General features: G+C 45.7%; 5 protein-coding genes across 13 annotated transcripts; 1 reads left to right on the top strand and 4 right to left on the bottom strand.

Annotated features, from left to right (window-relative positions):
• Nucleotides 1-389: 389 nt before the first annotated feature.
• LOC148321686 (major histocompatibility complex class I-related protein 1-like) lies at nucleotides 390-3,099 on the bottom strand. 2 transcript variants are annotated; one of them, XM_088278757.1, is made up of 7 exons: nucleotides 2,968-3,099; nucleotides 2,429-2,695; nucleotides 2,071-2,349; nucleotides 1,645-1,947; nucleotides 1,397-1,516; nucleotides 805-822; nucleotides 390-724 (listed from the first exon to the last, which is right to left on the bottom strand). In XM_088278757.1, the coding sequence occupies exons 1-7, from the start codon at nucleotides 3,041-3,043 to the stop codon at nucleotides 714-716; spliced, it is 1,074 nt and encodes a 357-aa protein (XP_088134883.1). In that variant the 5' UTR covers nucleotides 3,044-3,099; the 3' UTR covers nucleotides 390-713. The 2 variants fall into 2 exon arrangements, with proteins under 2 accessions (XP_088134883.1, XP_088134881.1); XM_088278755.1 differs by lacking the exons at nucleotides 390-724; nucleotides 805-822 and having other exon boundaries at nucleotides 851-1,516.
• A 357-nt stretch (nucleotides 3,100-3,456) lies between these two features.
• slc39a7 (solute carrier family 39 member 7) lies at nucleotides 3,457-8,243 on the top strand. Of its 6 annotated transcripts, XM_088278735.1 has the most exons (11): nucleotides 3,461-3,895; nucleotides 4,769-5,590; nucleotides 5,663-5,716; nucleotides 5,753-5,792; nucleotides 6,125-6,231; nucleotides 6,306-6,474; nucleotides 6,695-6,763; nucleotides 6,877-6,999; nucleotides 7,067-7,138; nucleotides 7,233-7,429; nucleotides 7,499-8,243. In XM_088278735.1, exons 2-11 carry the CDS (start codon nucleotides 4,778-4,780, stop codon nucleotides 7,751-7,753), a joined length of 1,899 nt encoding a protein of 632 aa, XP_088134861.1. In that variant the 5' UTR covers nucleotides 3,461-3,895; nucleotides 4,769-4,777; the 3' UTR covers nucleotides 7,754-8,243. The 6 variants fall into 6 exon arrangements, with proteins under 6 accessions (XP_088134858.1, XP_088134859.1, XP_088134861.1 ...); XM_088278733.1 differs by having other exon boundaries at nucleotides 3,460-3,895; nucleotides 4,769-5,716; XM_088278734.1 differs by having other exon boundaries at nucleotides 5,663-5,792.
• A 538-nt stretch (nucleotides 8,244-8,781) lies between these two features.
• LOC148321684 (C3a anaphylatoxin chemotactic receptor-like) lies at nucleotides 8,782-10,595 on the bottom strand. Its single transcript, XM_088278763.1, has 3 exons — nucleotides 10,521-10,595; nucleotides 10,105-10,283; nucleotides 8,782-9,596 (listed from the first exon to the last, which is right to left on the bottom strand). The coding sequence occupies exons 2-3, from the start codon at nucleotides 10,273-10,275 to the stop codon at nucleotides 8,799-8,801; spliced, it is 969 nt and encodes a 322-aa protein (XP_088134889.1). The 5' UTR covers nucleotides 10,276-10,283; nucleotides 10,521-10,595; the 3' UTR covers nucleotides 8,782-8,798.
• A 1,479-nt stretch (nucleotides 10,596-12,074) lies between these two features.
• On the bottom strand, nucleotides 12,075-14,841 carry LOC148321683 (formyl peptide receptor 2-like). Of its 3 annotated transcripts, XM_088278761.1 has the most exons (4): nucleotides 14,792-14,839; nucleotides 14,083-14,115; nucleotides 13,062-13,249; nucleotides 12,075-12,977 (listed from the first exon to the last, which is right to left on the bottom strand). In XM_088278761.1, the coding sequence occupies exons 3-4, from the start codon at nucleotides 13,239-13,241 to the stop codon at nucleotides 12,156-12,158; spliced, it is 1,002 nt and encodes a 333-aa protein (XP_088134887.1). In that variant the 5' UTR covers nucleotides 13,242-13,249; nucleotides 14,083-14,115; nucleotides 14,792-14,839; the 3' UTR covers nucleotides 12,075-12,155. The 3 variants fall into 3 exon arrangements, with proteins under 3 accessions (XP_088134887.1, XP_088134888.1, XP_088134886.1); XM_088278762.1 differs by lacking the exon at nucleotides 14,083-14,115 and having other exon boundaries at nucleotides 14,792-14,841; XM_088278760.1 differs by lacking the exon at nucleotides 14,792-14,839 and having other exon boundaries at nucleotides 13,062-13,327; nucleotides 14,083-14,192.
• A 146-nt stretch (nucleotides 14,842-14,987) lies between these two features.
• LOC148321682 (uncharacterized) lies at nucleotides 14,988-17,692 on the bottom strand. The gene is made up of 2 exons (XM_088278764.1): nucleotides 17,583-17,692; nucleotides 14,988-16,954 (listed from the first exon to the last, which is right to left on the bottom strand). The coding sequence occupies exon 2, from the start codon at nucleotides 16,917-16,919 to the stop codon at nucleotides 16,032-16,034; it is 888 nt and encodes a 295-aa protein (XP_088134890.1). The 5' UTR covers nucleotides 16,920-16,954; nucleotides 17,583-17,692; the 3' UTR covers nucleotides 14,988-16,031.
• Nucleotides 17,693-18,220: the final 528 nt, after the last annotated feature.

Here is an 18,220-nt window from a genome sequence, read left to right as displayed (position 1 = left end):
CGTATAATTTATACAAGGATCGGGAAAAATCCGGGCTATCTATAAGTGGTTGATCGAAAATAATTTATTCGTTTTTTTTTAATTACTTTAGCAAATTAAATAAGTGATTCTTGGAACCAAATAAAAAATATTGGTGGAATAAGAAGTTCAGATAGTGGATATATTTTAAATTGTATATAATTGTTTTATTTATTAAAAATAAATATTTTACATGTGAATTTGTACCATTTTGTTTGTTTATCCTGGCCCAACTGTCACTTTAAAAATGAAATTAACCGTAGGCCTTTACAAAAGACGTCTGTCCTGCCTTATGTAGTTGGCGTTCACATTATTATGCACATTAAACGCATCAATGTAGCCTTGTAGCAAGTGACAAAAAAAAAACAAGCTCCAGTATGAATGTTTATTATTACAACAAAATAAAAAAACGATCACATTTCAGGAAAGTGCAAAGGGCATTTGGCAGACATCACAGTATTTTTCTCTTTTATACTCACAGTTAAGAAACGACAAATAAATATTAGCCAAAGTCATAAAAAAAAAGAAATCATGCAACAATTAAGGCTGATTTTTGGAGATACATCAGCTCATTCGTATTTCCGCTTATCGTAGCTTCGGGTCCTGTCGTTCTTCCACAAACGTCCTGGAAGTTTTCCCGACATCCTCCGTGGCTCATTGCTCAAAGTCTTGGTTGGCGTTGGGGGAACGCAAGGTTACAGACCCACTAAGGAGGGAAAATTGGAATTTGCAGCAGTCACTTGCGTGGAGTATCAAACACAACCAAGTGGAAGGTAGAATACTTACTGTTAACACCCTGGAATCCTGAAAGAAAAAAAGAGATGTCACAAAGTCGGTGATGAGACAAAAAGATAAAGAGTCCTGAAGAGACTTTGAACTTTGTTATCTTTGTTAGACTGACTCGTCGCAAAATCCGATTGTTGTCGGTTTAGATTCCAAAGTTATCTAGATCACGGAAATCCCTGTTTGAAAGGAAGCAACTGGACTCTTCTTGCTTGTCGAAGACAATTCACATTTTATCTCAAATATTACTCTATTTTAAAATTCAACCCTTATGTCAGGGGTGGGCAAACTTTTTGATTGGCGGGCCACAATGGGTTCTAAAATTTGACAGAGGGGCCGGACCAGGAGATGTACTTTTAATTTTGAATGAAAGTGAACAAAAGCATTACAACAAAATATATGTCTTTGACCCACCACACTATTTAGAAAATAAAACATAAACAAGGTTTATTCATTAAATTTTTTTGAAGTTTGGCGGGCCGGATTCAAACGTTTAACGGGCCGCATGTGGCCCCCGGGCCGTAGTTTGCCCACACCTGCCTTATGCGAACTTCAACTTTTTATGGCCAATTCTCTCGTTGCACATTGTTCTCACCGCTGTCACCACCGTTTCTTCTCCGGATGTAACGACCCGCGACGACGGCTGCCAGAAGGATCAGCAGAATCCCGACCACGCCTCCGACGATCGCACCCGCTGAAAACTTTGGGGGTGGAACTAAAACCGAAACAGAACGTTGAGCTCGTGAGGGCGGCGTGCAATCTTGTCGTTGTGTTCTGGCACTTTTTCTACAGACGAAACTTGTTTCAACTAAGTAGTAGACTAAGAACTCGTCATCGCCTTACTCCAGTTGGTCCTGATGGCGTCTTTGTCCAGTTTGATGACCAGCGGCTCCTTGACACCGCTGAGCTGAAACACGCACTCGTATTCGGCCCATTCGGCGAGCGGCGCGGCGGACACGTTCACGTTCACGCTCATCTGGAACGTCCCGTCGTGGTTGGGCAGGATCTCGCCATGTTCCACGTGTTCGTGGAGCTCCTCGCCACCTCTCCTCCAAAATAGCATGGCGAGCTTGGGGTAGAAGCCCGTGGCGTGGCAACAGACCAGCGACGTGGGCGTCCTTTGGAGGAGAGCCATCGAGGGAAGCTCTGCAGGAGACAAGCAGGAAGAAGAAAGGAGGAGAAAATTATCGTCGCGAAAACATCGACTTCAATCTGACTCAAGTCGAGTCCCCCCCACCTCGAGACTGCAGACCCCGAAAGCAACCCCACCTTTTCTCTGCAGGACACGCCTCCCGTAGTGCACGTACATCTTCAGCCACTGCGGGCATTTGTGGATGTAGTAGTTCTTGTTATACTCCAGCCGGTCCGTCTCTCTGTCCCAAATAAGCTTGGTGGTGAAGGCCTGCTGGGAGGGCGCCGTCCACGTCAGCGTCTCCAGGTTCAACACGATGAAGTCTTCGCCGTCGTATCCGTACTGGTTGTAGCCCACTACCTCGCCGCTCTCGTCGTCAATATCGCAGCCGTTCAGCCGCTGCAAAACGTGGCTGCCTGGTGGGGAAGTCAGAGTGTATTCAATTAATTACCAATGAATTACCATGCGTAGGGAATCAAAGAGAACATGTCACACCTCCAGATTGGTTCAACCGTTGACTCAACGTCTCAAGATTGTTCCTGAAGACCTGCTGGTTGCCGGAGCACTTGCGCATGTACCATTCTAGATGATGCGGTTCGTCCCCGACCAGCTGCTTCATCCATTCCTGTTTGGGTTCCGCCGACTGGATGTCGCTGTCACAGTAGCCCACCCGGACGCCGTCCACTTCGGCAGCACCCACAAACTCGGGGAAGTTCTTCAACCCAGAAGTTGCGGTGATGAAGTATTTCAGGGAATGTCTTGCTGCACACGTGTACATGTAAAGTAAAAGCCACTTATGAACGGCAATAATTTCATAATATAATCATAAATATAATGTATTAATATAATATAATAATAAAAATAGGCCTCCAACAACGACAGTAAGTTGCTAATGTTGTTTTAATGAAGCACGGCAATACCGTTAGTTGATGACGCATTGCTAAAAATGAAACCAAAAGTGTCTTGCGCACAAGAAGGATCTACTAAAGAGTTTTGAAATGGGGGCAAAATTAGTGAAGTGAAGACGAGCTGACCTGCAGATGTGTCCCGCACACTCCAGACGTCCAAGGCGAACAGTAACGTCAAAATCGTGTTCATCGCATTCTTCATCTCCGGTACTCTGCACGGGAAGTCGTTTTTGAGTTCGACTGTGGGTTTGGGGGCGTATATCCTTGCTGAGTGATAAGACACAAGGAAGCATTTTTATGACACAATGAGCATCCGCGTGTCTTTCACGTGATGAAACCAAACCATTTAATTGCGTTAAACCAGAACACAATAAGAAATAGCACATGCATAATATGTGACTATTTAAAACTAAACGGTTTACGTATGTCTTTTGAGGTTGCTGTCTGTTTTTTTCCCTACCAGCAGGTGCCGCAATGGAGCAATCGAAACCAGGAGAACTAAGAACGTTTTCTCCTTTTACGTCTGTAAGACTGCAGACTTGTATTTTTTTTCTTGTAATTAATTCTATTACTTCAAAGTCATTTTATGTTATTTTATTACGTTGACAGTTTGTTTGCTCATACACTGTGATGTGACGAGCTCCAACAGGATGTTGAAGGACTCTCGCGAGACTTTCCCCACACTTCCCTTTTCCCCACGTTTCCTTAGCAACCCGAGACGCAGCAAAAGCGGCTTTTGCGTTATATAATTAGCGGATAGTCTCTGTAACATATTATAACACATCTATGTAGCGCCATACGATTCAAATGATTACACATACGTCCCGTGTCATGTAATACTACTTGCGGCAAGGAAACGAGGACGAGGGATGAGACTAGGAATCGGGATGTGTTCCCGCGAGATTTGGGGACTTGTGCGAATGCCACGTCTCGGCTAGCAGCTAGCATAGCCACAGGTAGGAAGCATCCTCCGAGGTGAAGCTGCCTCGAGTTTGTCCGACGCGGAAAAGACAAACAAACTCGCAGACAACAGTTGGACCATTGGCGCACTCCGGTAGGTATGCTCAACAATGTTTGTTTGTGCGTTAATTTGGCCGGTGCTACTTCTGCAGTTAGCATTGGCTCGCTAACCGCTTAGCCTCCAACTGACTGAAAAGGGGCTTTTTGATGTTGAGCTGCAAACTTTTCAGCGCTGCAGTTTTCTGTAGAAAAATTAAGTCAAACACAATGTGGCGCAATCCAATCCTCTCATTTGTTTGTATTGCACGGAGACAATCACTTAGTGGTTGTTTTGGTGATTCTTGCTAAATGGTTTTGTTCTTTTCATTCGGACAGAAAAACTGTCCGAAAATTGCTCTTGCAAGTATTACAAGAACTGCCCCCATCAAATTCCTTTTTACAGATAAATGGAACTATAGCAGTAACTAACTATTTAGCTGATTGATGATGATGGTGATTTTCTAATTAAAAATGTTTTGAAAAAAGTGTTGTAAAATGTATATAATGTAATAATCGAATGATGATGTACATAGACATGTTTTATTTCTTAAACTCCAACGTGGCTCATGATGTAAAAATGAAGTTGGACACCCCCTTTAGGAGGTATCCACAACTGTGATTGGCTGGCAGCAATTCAGATTGTACATGCATGCACATGCGCACATATTTTCCATAAGAAAAAAAAGTGCATATAAAATTGTATTAAGTTCCTTATGCGATCTAGTGGAAGATCGTCTAATTTTTAGTTGGTGGGGGGGGGACTAGTTGGAAATCACAGTTTTAGAGGATGGAGTTGATGTTAGCTTCCCGCTTCGGGCCCTCAGTGATTTTAGTTTCCAGGAAGTTGAAGGTCCCGATGGTTGAACTGTTGGACAGTGAGAAGCATGATGTTTCCTAAAACCGTTTTTTTTTTCTTGTACTTTTCCAGGTAAATACAATGGGGCGCCCACATCTGCTTGCAGTGACGCTGGCCACGTCTGCTGTCGTGCTGTTGCTTGCCTTCCATCTGAGTGACGCTCACAGCCACTCGCACGACCACCATCATGGCCACGCCCACGGCGATGACCACCATCACCACGCCCACTCGCACGGCCCGGACGTCAAGCTGTTCCACGGTGCCAGCAAATGGAGCGCTGAGGCCAACCTGCCGCCACAGGAAGAGGAAGTGGAGCAGCACCACGGGCATGAGCACTGGCACGGTCATGACGGTGACCACGGTCATGAGCATGTGCAAAACGATGACCACGTACACGCCGATGACCAGGGTAATGACAATAACCAGGTGCAAAACGATAACTACAAGCATACAGATGATGACTTGCAAAATGATGACCAAGTGCAAAACTATGATGATGGTCACGATGATGAATATGAGTATCTCAGTGACCAAGAGCAGCTTGATGACCACATGCACACCGATGACCACGACTATCCCAATGAGCAAGAGCAGCCTGATGACCACAGCCCCGCTGATGACTACGAAGATAACTTGGGTCATAACGATGACCACATGCAAAGGGATGACCACGAGTATGCTAATGACCAAGAACAGGGTGACGACCGCGGTCGTGCAGATGACAATCCGCACGCTCATGAGCATGCGCACGAAAATGACCTCGAGTATGCCGATGACCACGAGCAAGTTGATGACCACGCACACGAAGATTACCGCGAGTATGCCGATGATCAAGAGCAGGTTGACGACCACGTTCAAGATGACGACCACGCGCACACCGATGATCAAGAGCAGGTTGACGACCACGCACACGAAGATGACCTCGAGTATGCCGATGACCACGAGCAGGTTGATGATCAAGAGCAGGTTGATGACCACGCACACGAAGATTACCACGAGTATGCCGATGACCAAGAGCAGGTTCACGACCACGGTCACGCCGATGACCAAGAGCAGCTTGACGATCACGTGCAAGATGACGACCACCACGCACACGGTGATGACCACGCGCATGCCACCGATCGAGAAAATGCCGATGGCACCGGCATGCTGATGACTTCGCTTTGGCTGAATATTTTTGGAATCAATTATTCCATCCATGACTGGAATAATTGGATGAAAATATATATTTTTTTTTACTGCTTACTAATTGTTGTTTATTTGGCAGTGTTAGACGATTAACAATTACGCAATATGGCATAAGAGGGCGTGACGTAGTCGCCAGCCTTTTTTTAACTTGAGGGCTACTTCTTGGCTTGAAGGAATGCAAAGGGTTACGTAATAAGTGATTTATTTTTCAATGAAATGATTAATTGTTGTTTCTTTTAGACCACGCGCACGCTGATGAACATGGGCATGACCACGGACACGGACACGCACCCAAAGGGCTGAAGAGTGATGCCGAGAAGCGGGACATGATGGAGCTGTGGATGCAGGTTCGAACCCGAAACAATCCTCTCACTCGCCGACTCGGAAAACAATCCGTCATCCCGACCTTCCCTTCCCTCAGGCCATCGGCGCCACGGTGCTAATCAGCGCCGCGCCCTTCCTCATCCTCTTCCTCATCCCGGTTCAGTCCAACAGCGACCAGCACCAGAACCTGCTCAAGGTTCTGCTCAGCTTTGCGTCAGGAGGCTTGCTGGGTGACGCCTTCCTCCACCTCATACCGCACGCTCTGGGTATGTGGTGCGCCGGATTAATTAATTGGAAGTTTGGAACATTTCCGGACGAGGCGTTATGTCATCGAATAGTCTCGCGACCTGCAACACTTTTTATTTTTTACACATTAGCCCGGAAGCCAAAGTTGCGTCCGCATGCTTAGCAGCAATTCCGCAACGACTCAGAAAGCATGTCGATAAAATGTTGGAAGCTGACCTTCTGCTACTGTCCGTCACGCAGAGCCTCACTCGCATCACGACGACGCCACGCACGGCGCCGAAGAGTCGCACGGCCACGGCCACTCGCACGGTAACCGACACTGACACCGATTTACGTCGCCTGTTTTACGATTTGGCTCGGCTCAGACTTACCCAAATGATTGGATGGAAAACGTGAATTTTGAGGCATCTCTTTTTCCACAGGCGCCGCCCACGATCACATGATGTCCGTGGGCTTGTGGGTGCTGGGTGGCATCGTCGCCTTTTTGATTGTGGAGAAGTTTGTGCGCTTTCTGAAGGGCGGACAATCGCACGGGCACTCGCACGGTAAGACGATGTGCCTTACCCTTCTCACTTGTCGCTTTTCAATTTCTTAATTTTTTTTTCTCTTAAGGTGTTAAGGAGAAGGACAGCGATGGTGAAGAGAAGAAGGCATCCAAAAAGAAGAAGGTGGCAAAGAGTTCTGGTGAGAGTTGTTGATTTTATTTCCGGCTAATCGGCATCAGTATATATATTTTTTTTAATTTATTTTTAAATGTTTGTGGGGCTCACCGCTGCAGACATCAAAGTGTCTGGCTACCTCAACCTGGCGGCCGACTTCACTCACAACTTCACGGACGGCCTGGCCATCGGCGCGTCCTTCCTGGTGGGTCCGGCGGTGGGCGCCATCACCACCTTGACCATCCTGCTGCACGAGGTGCCGCACGAGATCGGAGACTTTGCCATCCTGGTCCAGTCCGGCTGCACCAAGCGGAAGGTACGTTTTTGCTCCACCAAAGTTCAACTTTGAGCGCATTCCCGTCGTCAACTTCCTGTTTCCCATCAGGCCATGTGTCTGCAACTGGTCACGGCCGTGGGAGCGCTGGCCGGCACGGCGTGCTCGCTGCTGGCCGAAGGCGTGGGCGCGGCGGCCACCGCTTGGATCCTGCCCTTCACGGCGGGCGGCTTCGTTTACATCGCCACGGTGACGGTCCTCCCCGAGCTTCTGGCCGGCCGCTCCACTTTCGGCCAGTCGCTGATGGAGATTCTGGCCCTGCTGTTCGGCGTCGGCATGATGGTTCTGATCGCAGAGTACGAGTGAAAAAAAGAGCACTTGAAACGACGTCTTTTATTTTATTTTTTTTCCCCGTTGTCGCTTTTTATCTACATTTGTGGGACTCTATTTTGTGGGGTTTCTTTGGTGGCATTTCTTTTTTTTTTTATGGAAATGAGATAATGGACACGTCTGTAGAGGACTTAGACTTTGTCGCATGCACACATTCTTTTTGTTGCTTGGTTTTAAAGCACACGTGGACAGAATGTCCACATACTGTAAGAGGTCAAATCCTAAATTGTGGCCAAGCGTCACGTATAACGTGCACAAAAAGTTAATTATACTCGATTCATGACCACAAATTAGCTTTTTGGTGCAACTTATCTCCTGTGGATTCAGTTTTTGGGGTTCTGCACGAAAAAAAATGATCAAGAGTGAGCGAGTGCACGTGAGTAGAGTTTTTTTAGCGACTGTGAAATGAGCAGACTACAAGACGATTGTACGCAACTGTGACCAACAATAAAGGGTGATAAACGTTGCGGACTTCTGACTTAATTGCAAAGGTCACAACACGACCTTTGGCCGCGAGATGGCTGTGCAGTCTGGTCCAAATAAAATAGTTTGACTGAAAAGAAAACTTTTCCAAGACATGAGGCAATCGCCAGGGGTGCGCCGAGGGTGGGGGGGGGGCAATGTGGGCATTGGCCCCCGGGCATCCATCTGATAGGGCGGGAGGGCATATATAGCATAGCCGCCCCTTAGGTTAAGGTTTCAAATCAGGGTTTTAAATGGCAATTAGGGCTTCGAAGTCGTCCACAATGCCCTGGCGACCAAATTTTTACGGGCATGTCTGTCGCTAAAGTGTAGCTCATTTATTTCACATTCATACCGTAGTCTAGATTTCGATGTAATGGTTGAGTGTAAATGTAAGATTATTTGACGAGTGGTATGGCGCCTGCCGACAAGTGTTTAGCCTTGAGGCTAATGCTAAGCAACGTCAATCCTGATTTTCCTCAAGTAAAGTTTGCCAAGCGGTCTCGGGTCATGAAGTGAAACAGCCTCGGATTTCATTCTGCTTTTATTTCCTCCCTCATCACACCTGTGAACTGCTCTCCCCCAAGTCTGTGGACTGTCCCGTCTGTCTTTCAGCATCGTCGGCCAGAGCGTTCCTGTACAGGACCTCCAGAGACTTCTTGGATGGGGTCCTCAGCCTAAGCCCCACAAAGAAGTAAAGAAGCGGGTTGATGCAGCTTTTGAAGAAGGCCACGCCCCTGGCGATGGGCATCCACGTCTTGACCGCGATGCTGTCTCTATCCACCAGCTTGACCATCAGCAGGCAGTGATACGGAGCCCAGCAGAGGAAGAAAGCACCCACCAGCAAGGCCAGCACACCCAGGACGCGCCACTTACCTGACAAGCGGGTGCGACGGATGCCCATCCCGGCCACGATGTAGCAGCACAAGATGACCAGGAAGGGCAGCAGGAAGCCGCACAGGAAGCGGATGATGAAGAGCGCCGTTATGGTCTTCAATTTGCACTTGGTTATGTTATTGTCGCACTGGAGGTTATGTTTGTCGAAGAAGGGCGAGCTGAAGCTCACGGCCGCCACCCACACGCACACGGCCACCACCCGGGCGGCGCACGCCGTCCGGTGGCGCCGGGTAAACAGCGGGAACCGGATGCAGAGGGCCCGGTCCACACTGATGGTGGCCAGCATGAAGACGGAGCAAAACATGTTGGCGTGCTTGAAGAAGCCGTTGAACTTGCAGATGTACAAGCCGAACGGCCAGTGGCCCAGAAACAGCTTCTTGACCAGGGTGAAGATTCGGGTGAAGCAGAAGATGAGATCCGCCACCGCCAGGTTGACCAACCACACGTTGAGGACGGATGTCTGAGGAGCAGGTAGGACAACACACAAAGAAAAATAGGATGAACACTACTAAACGTTGACTGTATAACGTACTATACATGCACTTGTAGATGGAAAAGGTTTATGCACTCGGGTTCAAATCCAAGTTTTGGAGTCTGTTACCCCACGACTAGGAATATTTCGCAACTCCACGCTATGAGTATAGTCAGTACACCTCTTTAAAATTGTATCCATCTCGACAATAAATAAAACAAAAGGCAAAAGTAAAATGAAAAAACTTGTTTTTTGTCTCTAAGTGCATCAATTTGACTGACATAATATTTTTTAAAAAACGAGAGCACCACTGCCACCTCCTGTAGAGAAAGTGCAATTACACTTTATTCTAATCTTGGCCAGAAAAACAAAGAATTTCCCGTGTTAAATCTATTAAATGTCAAGCAATTTGGTTTCATCTACAACGCATACGCTTTTTATTTTCTTTTTTTATAGACGAGAAAAGCAAACTTAAAGAGAGAAGAAGACACTCAACCATGTTCGGCTTGCATCCCGCCACCCAGATCACAGCAGAGTTGCCCGGGATGCCGAGCAGGACGGTAAGCGTGTCGAGGACCACGGCGAGCAGGTTTATGTTGTCATTGGCACTCGGGACACCAAGAGTGGCGTTGAGCAAGGGAGAAGACGTTGGTTCACTCCGATGCATCGTGACACCTGAGGGAGGAGACAGGTGCGAGGACTGCCGTCATGTGGCACGTGACTTGACTCCAGTCAGACTGAAGTTGCTAAAACTTATGAAAGACTAAATATGACTTCATTTTAACATGACTTGACACGTCTTTCCTGTTTATAAATACCATACCAATAGGCACAGCAACTATGACATCTTACTTTAGCCGTCATTTTAAAACCAACAAAAGCCCTGTAAATTAATTTATCATGTTAGCTAACCTGTTTAGCTCAGTAGTCCCTCATTTGGATGGTATGTTAAATATTGTTAATAGCGTTAAGATATTTAGAAACTGTGAATAACATTTAGCATTTTGCTATTTTTCCATTTCTTGTCCTTGTGTTGTTTTTATCGTGGAAACCTCTGGAACAACTTGAGTTTGCCTGCTAGCTAGCAAGCTAAATTAGGAGCAATGGACAGCAGATAATTAGCAATTCATTTATTTAACCAGTTATAAAAATAATTGACATTTAAAACCTCTTTTCCAAGAGAAATCTGGAGCCACAAAATCGAAATGCCCCGCCAAATAAACACACAAGTGTGCAAGATACTCCATTTTAACTTAAAAGCAAGTTTATATCAGCGTGCTATTTAAAGGACAGGTTCTCATCTATTAGGAAGCCTTAATGTATGTTCGATGTGACCATGTCAATTTCAATCCCCAAAGCAGTTGGCAACTGCTTGCGATTTAAAAATATTATTGCCTTTGATTTATTTATCTACATGCGGCACTAACTTGAGATGATGCAAACAAAACGGAACTGTGTCAAAGTATTCAAGTGATTTTAAAAGGTGACGAACATTAACAAAAAATTATATCGTCAGCATTCAAATGGAACATATCATCGGGCAAATGATCACGAATATTCACATAAATTGTGAACACATAGGCTACTCACCATTCTGTTGAACATAATGTAATATCTGTGACTTTGATATGTGGCTTTAACGCATTAAAATGTAATAGAATCCAAAATGAGAATGTAGTTGGATGTGGACCTACCTGGTGCCACGCTTAATGATTGACGCCACAGCTCAGCAAGTCTCGTCCGAATCAGTCAGTAGCATTTTTGAAATCACAAAGCTTTATGAAATCGGTGATGCCTATTGACTGCTAAGTCCCTCCTGTACACTAGTTGGCGATATGCAGCGCAAAGGACCCAACACAAGTCTTTTGGCCTCTACAAAAAGTCAACCCTCCTAACCTTTATGACAATTTACACAAGAACCGTTGACAGTTCGTTTAGTCCATTGAGTTGCTCATATTGGTCTCATTTACGACTACAGATTACTGTTCGTTTTGCCATTTTGGAGGCAAATTTTGTTTTGTTTTGTTGTTCGATGCATCCCTCTCTCATCACACCTGTGACCCGTTCTGTGCTTTTTGTCATAGTTGGACTGCCCCATCTCTCCGTCAACGCCGCCAGAGACTTCTTGGACCAGCCCTTCTGCTTGAGGCCCAAAACGACGTAATGAAGCGGACTGACGCAGCTGTTGAAGTAGGCCACACCTTTTAAATTAAAAATATATATATACTGAATTCAATGTATTTTTAAAAAAAGTTATATTAAAATTATTAAAACTAAACTAAAATGAAGCTTTTTAGAAACAACAAAAAATTGACAAAACATGCGCTAATAAACAACTAACTGAAACTAAGCAACAAGAGTCAAAGCTAAATAAAAATGAACTACAATGAAAAATCCCGAACTAAAAACCTGGCGACGCGATCTCCTTCGCCCCTCTTTGCATGCCTCTGAACAGTTTTTTTTTTTTTATTTATTTTTCAATTTTTATGACATCTTAACATACAGTGGCAGCTATACATTAGCATTTTATTTTTTAAACCTCCCTCATCACACTCGGGTCCGGCTCTCCACCGAATCTTCGTTGGTCTGCCCTGACTGTCCGTCAACGTCGTCGGCCAGCGCTCTCTTGTAAAGTCCCGTCAGAGACTTCTTGGACCGACCCTTCATCTTGAGGCCCACGAAGAAGTAAAGAACCGGGTTGACGCAGCTGTTGAAATAGGCCACGCCCTTCGCAACGGGCAGCCACATCTTGACCACGGAGCTTTTGCTCTCCACCATCCTGAGCATCAGCAGACCGTGATACGGAGCCCAACACAGGAAGAAGGCGCCCACCAGCAGGGCCAGCACCCGAAGGGGGCGGGATTTACCCGACAAGCGGGTGCGGCGGATGCCCACCCCGGCCAGAATGTAGCAGCCTAAGATGACCAGGAATGGAAACACGAAGCCGCACAGGAAGCGGATGAAGTAGAGCGCCGTCCTGGCTTCTGCGTCTGTTACCTCCTCTACCGTGCACTTGCTGAGGTTCTTGGCACCTGGAAAAACTTGCCGGTAGAAGAAGTAAGGTGTGCTGAAGACCACGGCCGCCGCCCACACGCACACGGCCACCACTCGGGCGTTGCATACGGTGCGGTGGCGCCGGGTGAACACGGGGAACCACACGCAGACGGCCCGGTCGAGGCTGATGATGGCCAGCACGAAGACGGAGCAAAACATGTTGGCGTACTTGAAGAAGCCGTTGAACTTGCAGATGAACAAGCCGAACGGCCAGTGGTCCAGGAACAGCTTCTTGACGAGGGAGAAGATTCGCGTGAAGCAGAAGATGATGTCGGCCACTGCCAGGTTGACCAGCCACACGTTGAGGACGTTTGCCTGGAATAAAACATCCTGCCATTACGCTACAACAAATGGCATAGAAAAAAGTCTGAAAAAAAAAAGAAAAAGATTCCCGTCCACCTTGAGCTTGTATCCTGCCACCCAGATCACAATGGAGTTCCCCGGAATCCCAAGCAGGATGGTGAACGCGTTGAGGATGACGGACAGCGTGTCCATGTCGCCTCCTTTACTCGCTTTGGCCGCCGGGACGCTCAGCGAGGTGTTGAGGAAGAGAGACGAGGCTGATTCGCCGGAGTACATCTTGGCACCTGACGGAGAAACCGATGTCTTTGACTCCAGTCACATGACTTGACTCAGTCCGTCATGGCCGCTACGTTGCTCTGCACCTTATTAGCAAAAAAAGACCCTCCCTGGTGTCTCATTTCATCATGGCCACGTGTTACTTCCTCATTCAGTGAAAAGTCACGACCGTCTGCCGTCTCACACTTCTTCAGAATCACAGACGATTGCTCTTATGAAATAGTTGTTAATGAGTCACAGCGGATCGTCTGTTGCGTCACACATGAAAAATTCTATTCGTAATTGTCCTCGTTAGTGCAAAAATCGATGACCAACCAGCACCTGCCACATAATTCGGTACACAATCTAACAGACGCCAATTTGGATTTGTGTTCCTAATAAAGTGGCAGACGTCTGCCTGCACAGTCTACGCGCGTCTTCATGTGCTCTCGGGAAAAAAAAAAAAATCTGAAGCGCACTTCACGGGAAGCTGCAAATAGAACTGAATTTGTTATTATTAGTCCCGCAATGGGGAAATTCCCCCAAATCCCAAAATGTCTCACATCCGCCACACGTGACAAGTCTACTTGAATATAAATTAGTGAGCAGCGGCGCATGGAGCAAAATAAATAAATAAGCATCAATAAATAGTCCATCTATAAGCAGTTTTGCATAAACGCATAAAATTGTGAACAAAAGCATCAGGAAATAGCAGCAATGTAACAAAAAAAGAAACTATAAACATCAATAATTTTTTTATGAATAATAATGACATGTTACAACGTGAAAAATGTTGTTACAATGCTACATGCACCAGGAAAAATATTCGAATAAAAAAAAAAAACAATTGAACGATTCTCACCTGTTGAATGGCACGAATCGAGTCAGCTGTCCACTCGGTGGTACGAAGACCAAGTGAAGACACACACACACACACACACACACTCATTTTGATACTTCCCCTTTTGTAGTGTGTGTTACAATCACACACACTGTAGAGTAGTCAGCACCATAAATATATTCACAAAGCAAATGACTTTTTTTTTCCAGCATGCCCAACATTTTGCTTCCTAAACAGCATAGGTAGCAAAAGACAAAGTTTTCAAATCAATCAAAGCTTTTACTGAAATGGATGCCGAGGAAAAAAAAAACAGCAGGTCAGATGCCGTCCTTTTGCTTTGTAGATTGTGTAATGTTTGTAAACACTATTAAAAAAAAACACAAATATAAAACAATCCTATCAATTTTGTTCTGAAGACGCGTCCGTCAATGAAAATAAAACGAGATGTTTTGCCCCATGACGGTGAAGAGAAACTCGCTTTGTACTCAAAGGTGACACCTTGGTTTCCTGTCGGGTTTCTTTCTTTTTTACACTTCCTTTGCTGTTAGATCGTAATCCTTGGCACAAATATACAAAAACGGTCGATGAATTTCAACTCTGGGTGCACCGTCCAAAAAACTCAAACGAAAGAAATGAATACACTGTCCATTTGAATTCAACATGTTGAGAATTTAGCCAAACGTGATCACAACTTAATGCTAACATGTGCTAACCCTGCAGCTCTGCTTACCTTTTTGTTTCGATACAACAGTGCTTCAGCCGTCGCACCCTAAGTGCTTCTTTCATTCTGCAATGTTGGCCAGCCTACCCGATTGCGGAAGTGATTAAGAGACTTTAAATTATTATGTTAATGAGCCCCCCACTGTGATGTCACAATTCAGCAAAGCCTAGGACAGCTCACTCATAAACACACACATTGTCAGAAATAAGCAGATCACTTGTTTAATTTCACTCTTGAAGCATGGCACTCAAAAGACACAACTTTTTGTTTACACGACAAAAAAAGAAAAACATTTTACATTGCCCTCTTTAAGTTGTGACTCAAAATGCTCTCCTCCAGTCCAATAGGTGGCAGTAATGTGCATTACGTGTTCAAAACGACCCGTCACAGTTTGAAAAGTTCCGTAAGATTTTGTCAAGTGCTTTCTGATGACATCATCAGTGTTCACAACTTCCTTTACAGTACAATGCATACAAACTATTAAAAAACAAAATAAAAATAATTCTCGCCCGGTTGCTACACATTTAATTTATGAAAAAATACTTTTTGAACAAACGGGAAACGTATTTGAACACAAAATTCAAGCATAAAATGTAGAAAATACTGTGTATGGTAGTGCCTGCACATGCATGTGTCCCTTTAAGAGGCGGGTCCAGGTGGGGTGGCGTGAGTGTCTGGATGTGAGCTGTGGCCAACAACAGCTCGAGCGTGAGTGTGCTTCTTGTGTTGTACTGTTCTCCCGGCATTCAATTAACGGCTGATCGCCTGCTCTGACGCTCCTTTCCCACATGCAATGACTTTACAGTAATAAGAATCAAAAAAACAACACTTGCTTTGAAACCAGAATTGCAATGTTGATAAACCGCATCGGAGCAATGTATCACGAGAACTTCTGTTAATGTCCCTGTAAGGCCGGCTACACTTGTATTGCATGCACACACACACACACGTAGGAACGCACACACAGTTGCCAGCATGCAGCATGCAAAGGGTGGCAGGCGGCGCTTATTGTTTTATGCCTTCAGCAGATCTTGAACCAAAAACATTTCTGATAGGCTAAAGCCCCTGACTAACTAATCCAGAGGTGTCCAAAAGCTTTCCTTTGGATACTGAAAAATGGAACAATCCAAGGCCGTGTCAAATGTTATTCTTCGGATATCCCAGACTGTGGCGAGCCTTTTAACAAATCACAATTCTATTATACAGAATATATGGCGTAAGGGAGGATAGGAGTGGTAGTCGTAATCGTTCACTTCGTGCTGCTGTTCTCTCCAACACATTTGTGCTTCTTCACCTGGAACTTAAAGGGGAAGCGTTTGTTGCACACGGTGCAGCTGAACGGCTTCTCTCCCGTGTGTCGCCGCTTGTGCTTGCCCAGTGTGGAGCTGTCGCTGAAGCTGGTGTTGCAAATGGAGCAAGTGAATGGTTTTTCCCCAGTGTGCGTCCGCGTGTGTTTGATCAGATCGCCGTTGGAGTAGAAGCGCTTGCCGCAAAAAAGGCAGGAGAAGGGTTTCACGCCTGTGTGGATGTGCGAATGTTTCACCAAATGCGAGCGGTGGAAGAAACGCTTGCCGCAAACCGGGCAGCTGAATGGTTTTTCTCCCGTGTGGATCCTGGTGTGGGAGCGCAAGCGGTCCCTGGTGGCGAACATTTTGCTGCAAATGGTGCAGTGGAAGGGTTTGTCGCCCGTGTGGACGCTCAAGTGGCGGGACAAGTGGACGCGCTGGTTGAAGGTTTTGCAGCAAAACGGGCAGACGAACGGCTTGCCGCTCGAGTGCCGCTCGCGTCGTGCGCAGTTTAAACCTGAGTATGTGCTCCCGGTTGTCATCACGTCTCCGGGAGCTGCGGTCTTTGGGTTGGGAAGGTCCGACGTGGCTCGCTGCGAGCGCGTGACCCGAGACAAACGGCCGTGAGGTTGCGCTCCCACGCGGGCATCGACGTCAGCGCAGGCCTCACGCTTCTCCTCGTGCGACTGTCCGCGGCTTCCCCCGTCTTCTTCGCTCTTAACAATGACGCTAGTCACCTGGAACTTGGCGACGTCGACACGCTCCTCTCGTTCCTCCGCCTTGTGACTGCTACACACGTCTTCTTCCGACTCCACTTTGATGTGGGGGCGCTCGGGTTCCTTCTGCTCCATCGTGGAGCTCCACTCCTGCTGCCCAGCAGCAAGATCTGAAGGACACAAAAGATTCACTTTTAAGCTTTCGACACGGAGTTTACCACAGATTGTCACTCCATCACCATATGATGACCATTTTAACTTTTTTTTAAGTATCCCTTAGGGCTCGTTCACTCTCTCTAAGTCAGTAATGAATACATTATGTGCTTCCAAGCCCCTCAAAAATATTGTGCAGAAGTCTTGCATCACCTGTACCACCTTGCTTTTAATTAGAGACATTTTATTTCTTTTAGAATTATTAAATTAGGGTGGCAGATTTGTGTGGGGGTGGAGGGATCACTCGAAGATTTAATTTGAAGGCCATTTCAACCTGCCCTCAAACCAGTGCTGTTCAGTTTCGATTAACCAAAGCTCTGAGCTTTCGTACTTAACACATTTTCAACTAGGCGGTAATGATGAAGCCGGTCGTTTGCTTTTAGCATGCGTTGCTAACTTCCGCGTCTCTTTGTTTGCAGCTAGCACGCTAAAGCTAATTCAAACAACGACAAAGATGCCGCGGGGTTAATTTAGCGCGACACAAACGAACTGCGGTGCTTTTGTGTCTGGTAAATGTCACTTGTGTAGTGAAATGACAGCAAATGTGATGATGAAAGGAGAAGGGGAAAACAGTTTGACACTCACAAAGGCGCTGTTTAGCGACGTGATGATAACTTCCGGCTTTTTCTTCTTCGCTTGTGTCATTCGGGCGATGACGTCATCGCCGGTACGATACTGCCCTCTGTGAAGACAGTTGGTTACTACATGCAAATTTTCCATCGTTTCCCAATCTTTATTGAGCCATTGTACATATTTTCAGTGCGTACAACGTAGCCAAAACTTGTACTCAAGGAAGAATAGGATTATTTTATAATAAATATTATTGAGTAATAGTTAATCAAGTAAAAAACTATTCAAGTAGCTTCTGAGTAATTACTGATTCATTGGAATTTTTATGACGTGAACTTCAGATACACACAAATATAAAAGAGGAATGAGATCACTTTAACCAAAATATGAATAGATAATTATCAGATAACCCAAGGTAGTTCAGACTCAAGAAATCATCTTAAATAAACTTTCTTTATCTACACTTGTGAAACAGCATGATCGTCTCACTACGCAGAGATTATTAATTATATTTTCTTTACTGATAAGGAGCGAGCCAAATGTAGCTCAATGTGATGGCTTAAAACTAGCGTTTCCTTTCAGCAAAAATACTCATGAACCAATTTTGCATTCACAACAGGCTACGTCACAGTCCGCTCTTTTTTTTCCTGCTC

The sequence above is a fragment of the Idiotropiscis lumnitzeri genome, chromosome 16 (assembly GCF_059441095.1).
Source record: "Idiotropiscis lumnitzeri isolate Australia: NSW breed Sydney's pygmy pipehorse chromosome 16, RoL_Ilum_1.0, whole genome shotgun sequence".
Classification (NCBI taxonomy): Eukaryota; Metazoa; Chordata; class Actinopteri; order Syngnathiformes; family Syngnathidae; genus Idiotropiscis; species Idiotropiscis lumnitzeri.
The sequence above is the reverse complement of the archived record's forward strand: the minus strand, read 5'-3'. Positions and strand labels throughout refer to the sequence as shown.

Bases quoted from the DNA above. Each gene is read 5' to 3' on its own strand.
- LOC148321686 (XM_088278755.1), bottom strand. From the start codon at position 3,043: ATGAAGAATGCGATGAACACGATTTTGACGTTACTGTTCGCCTTGGAC. The intron at 1,948-2,070 runs GTGGGGTTGCTT...TGTCTCCTGCAG, and splicing joins GCGTGTCCTGCAGAGAAAAG to AGCTTCCCTCGATGGCTCTC. The intron at 1,517-1,644 runs GTAAGGCGATGA...TTTCGGTTTTAG, and splicing joins CGCCATCAGGACCAACTGGA to TTCCACCCCCAAAGTTTTCA.
- slc39a7 (XM_088278732.1), top strand. From the start codon at position 4,778: ATGGGGCGCCCACATCTGCTTGCAGTGACGCTGGCCACGTCTGCTGTC. The intron at 6,475-6,694 runs GTATGTGGTGCG...TCCGTCACGCAG, and splicing joins CCTCATACCGCACGCTCTGG to AGCCTCACTCGCATCACGAC. The intron at 7,430-7,498 runs GTACGTTTTTGC...GTTTCCCATCAG, and splicing joins CCGGCTGCACCAAGCGGAAG to GCCATGTGTCTGCAACTGGT.
- LOC148321684 (XM_088278763.1), bottom strand. From the start codon at position 10,275: ATGCATCGGAGTGAACCAACGTCTTCTCCCTTGCTCAACGCCACTCTT. The intron at 9,597-10,104 runs GTTGAGTGTCTT...CCTGCTCCTCAG, and splicing joins CGGGATGCAAGCCGAACATG to ACATCCGTCCTCAACGTGTG.
- LOC148321683 (XM_088278762.1), bottom strand. From the start codon at position 13,241: ATGTACTCCGGCGAATCAGCCTCGTCTCTCTTCCTCAACACCTCGCTG. The intron at 12,978-13,061 runs GTGGACGGGAAT...GTTTTATTCCAG, and splicing joins TGGCAGGATACAAGCTCAAG to GCAAACGTCCTCAACGTGTG.
- LOC148321682 (XM_088278764.1), bottom strand. From the start codon at position 16,919: ATGGAGCAGAAGGAACCCGAGCGCCCCCACATCAAAGTGGAGTCGGAA.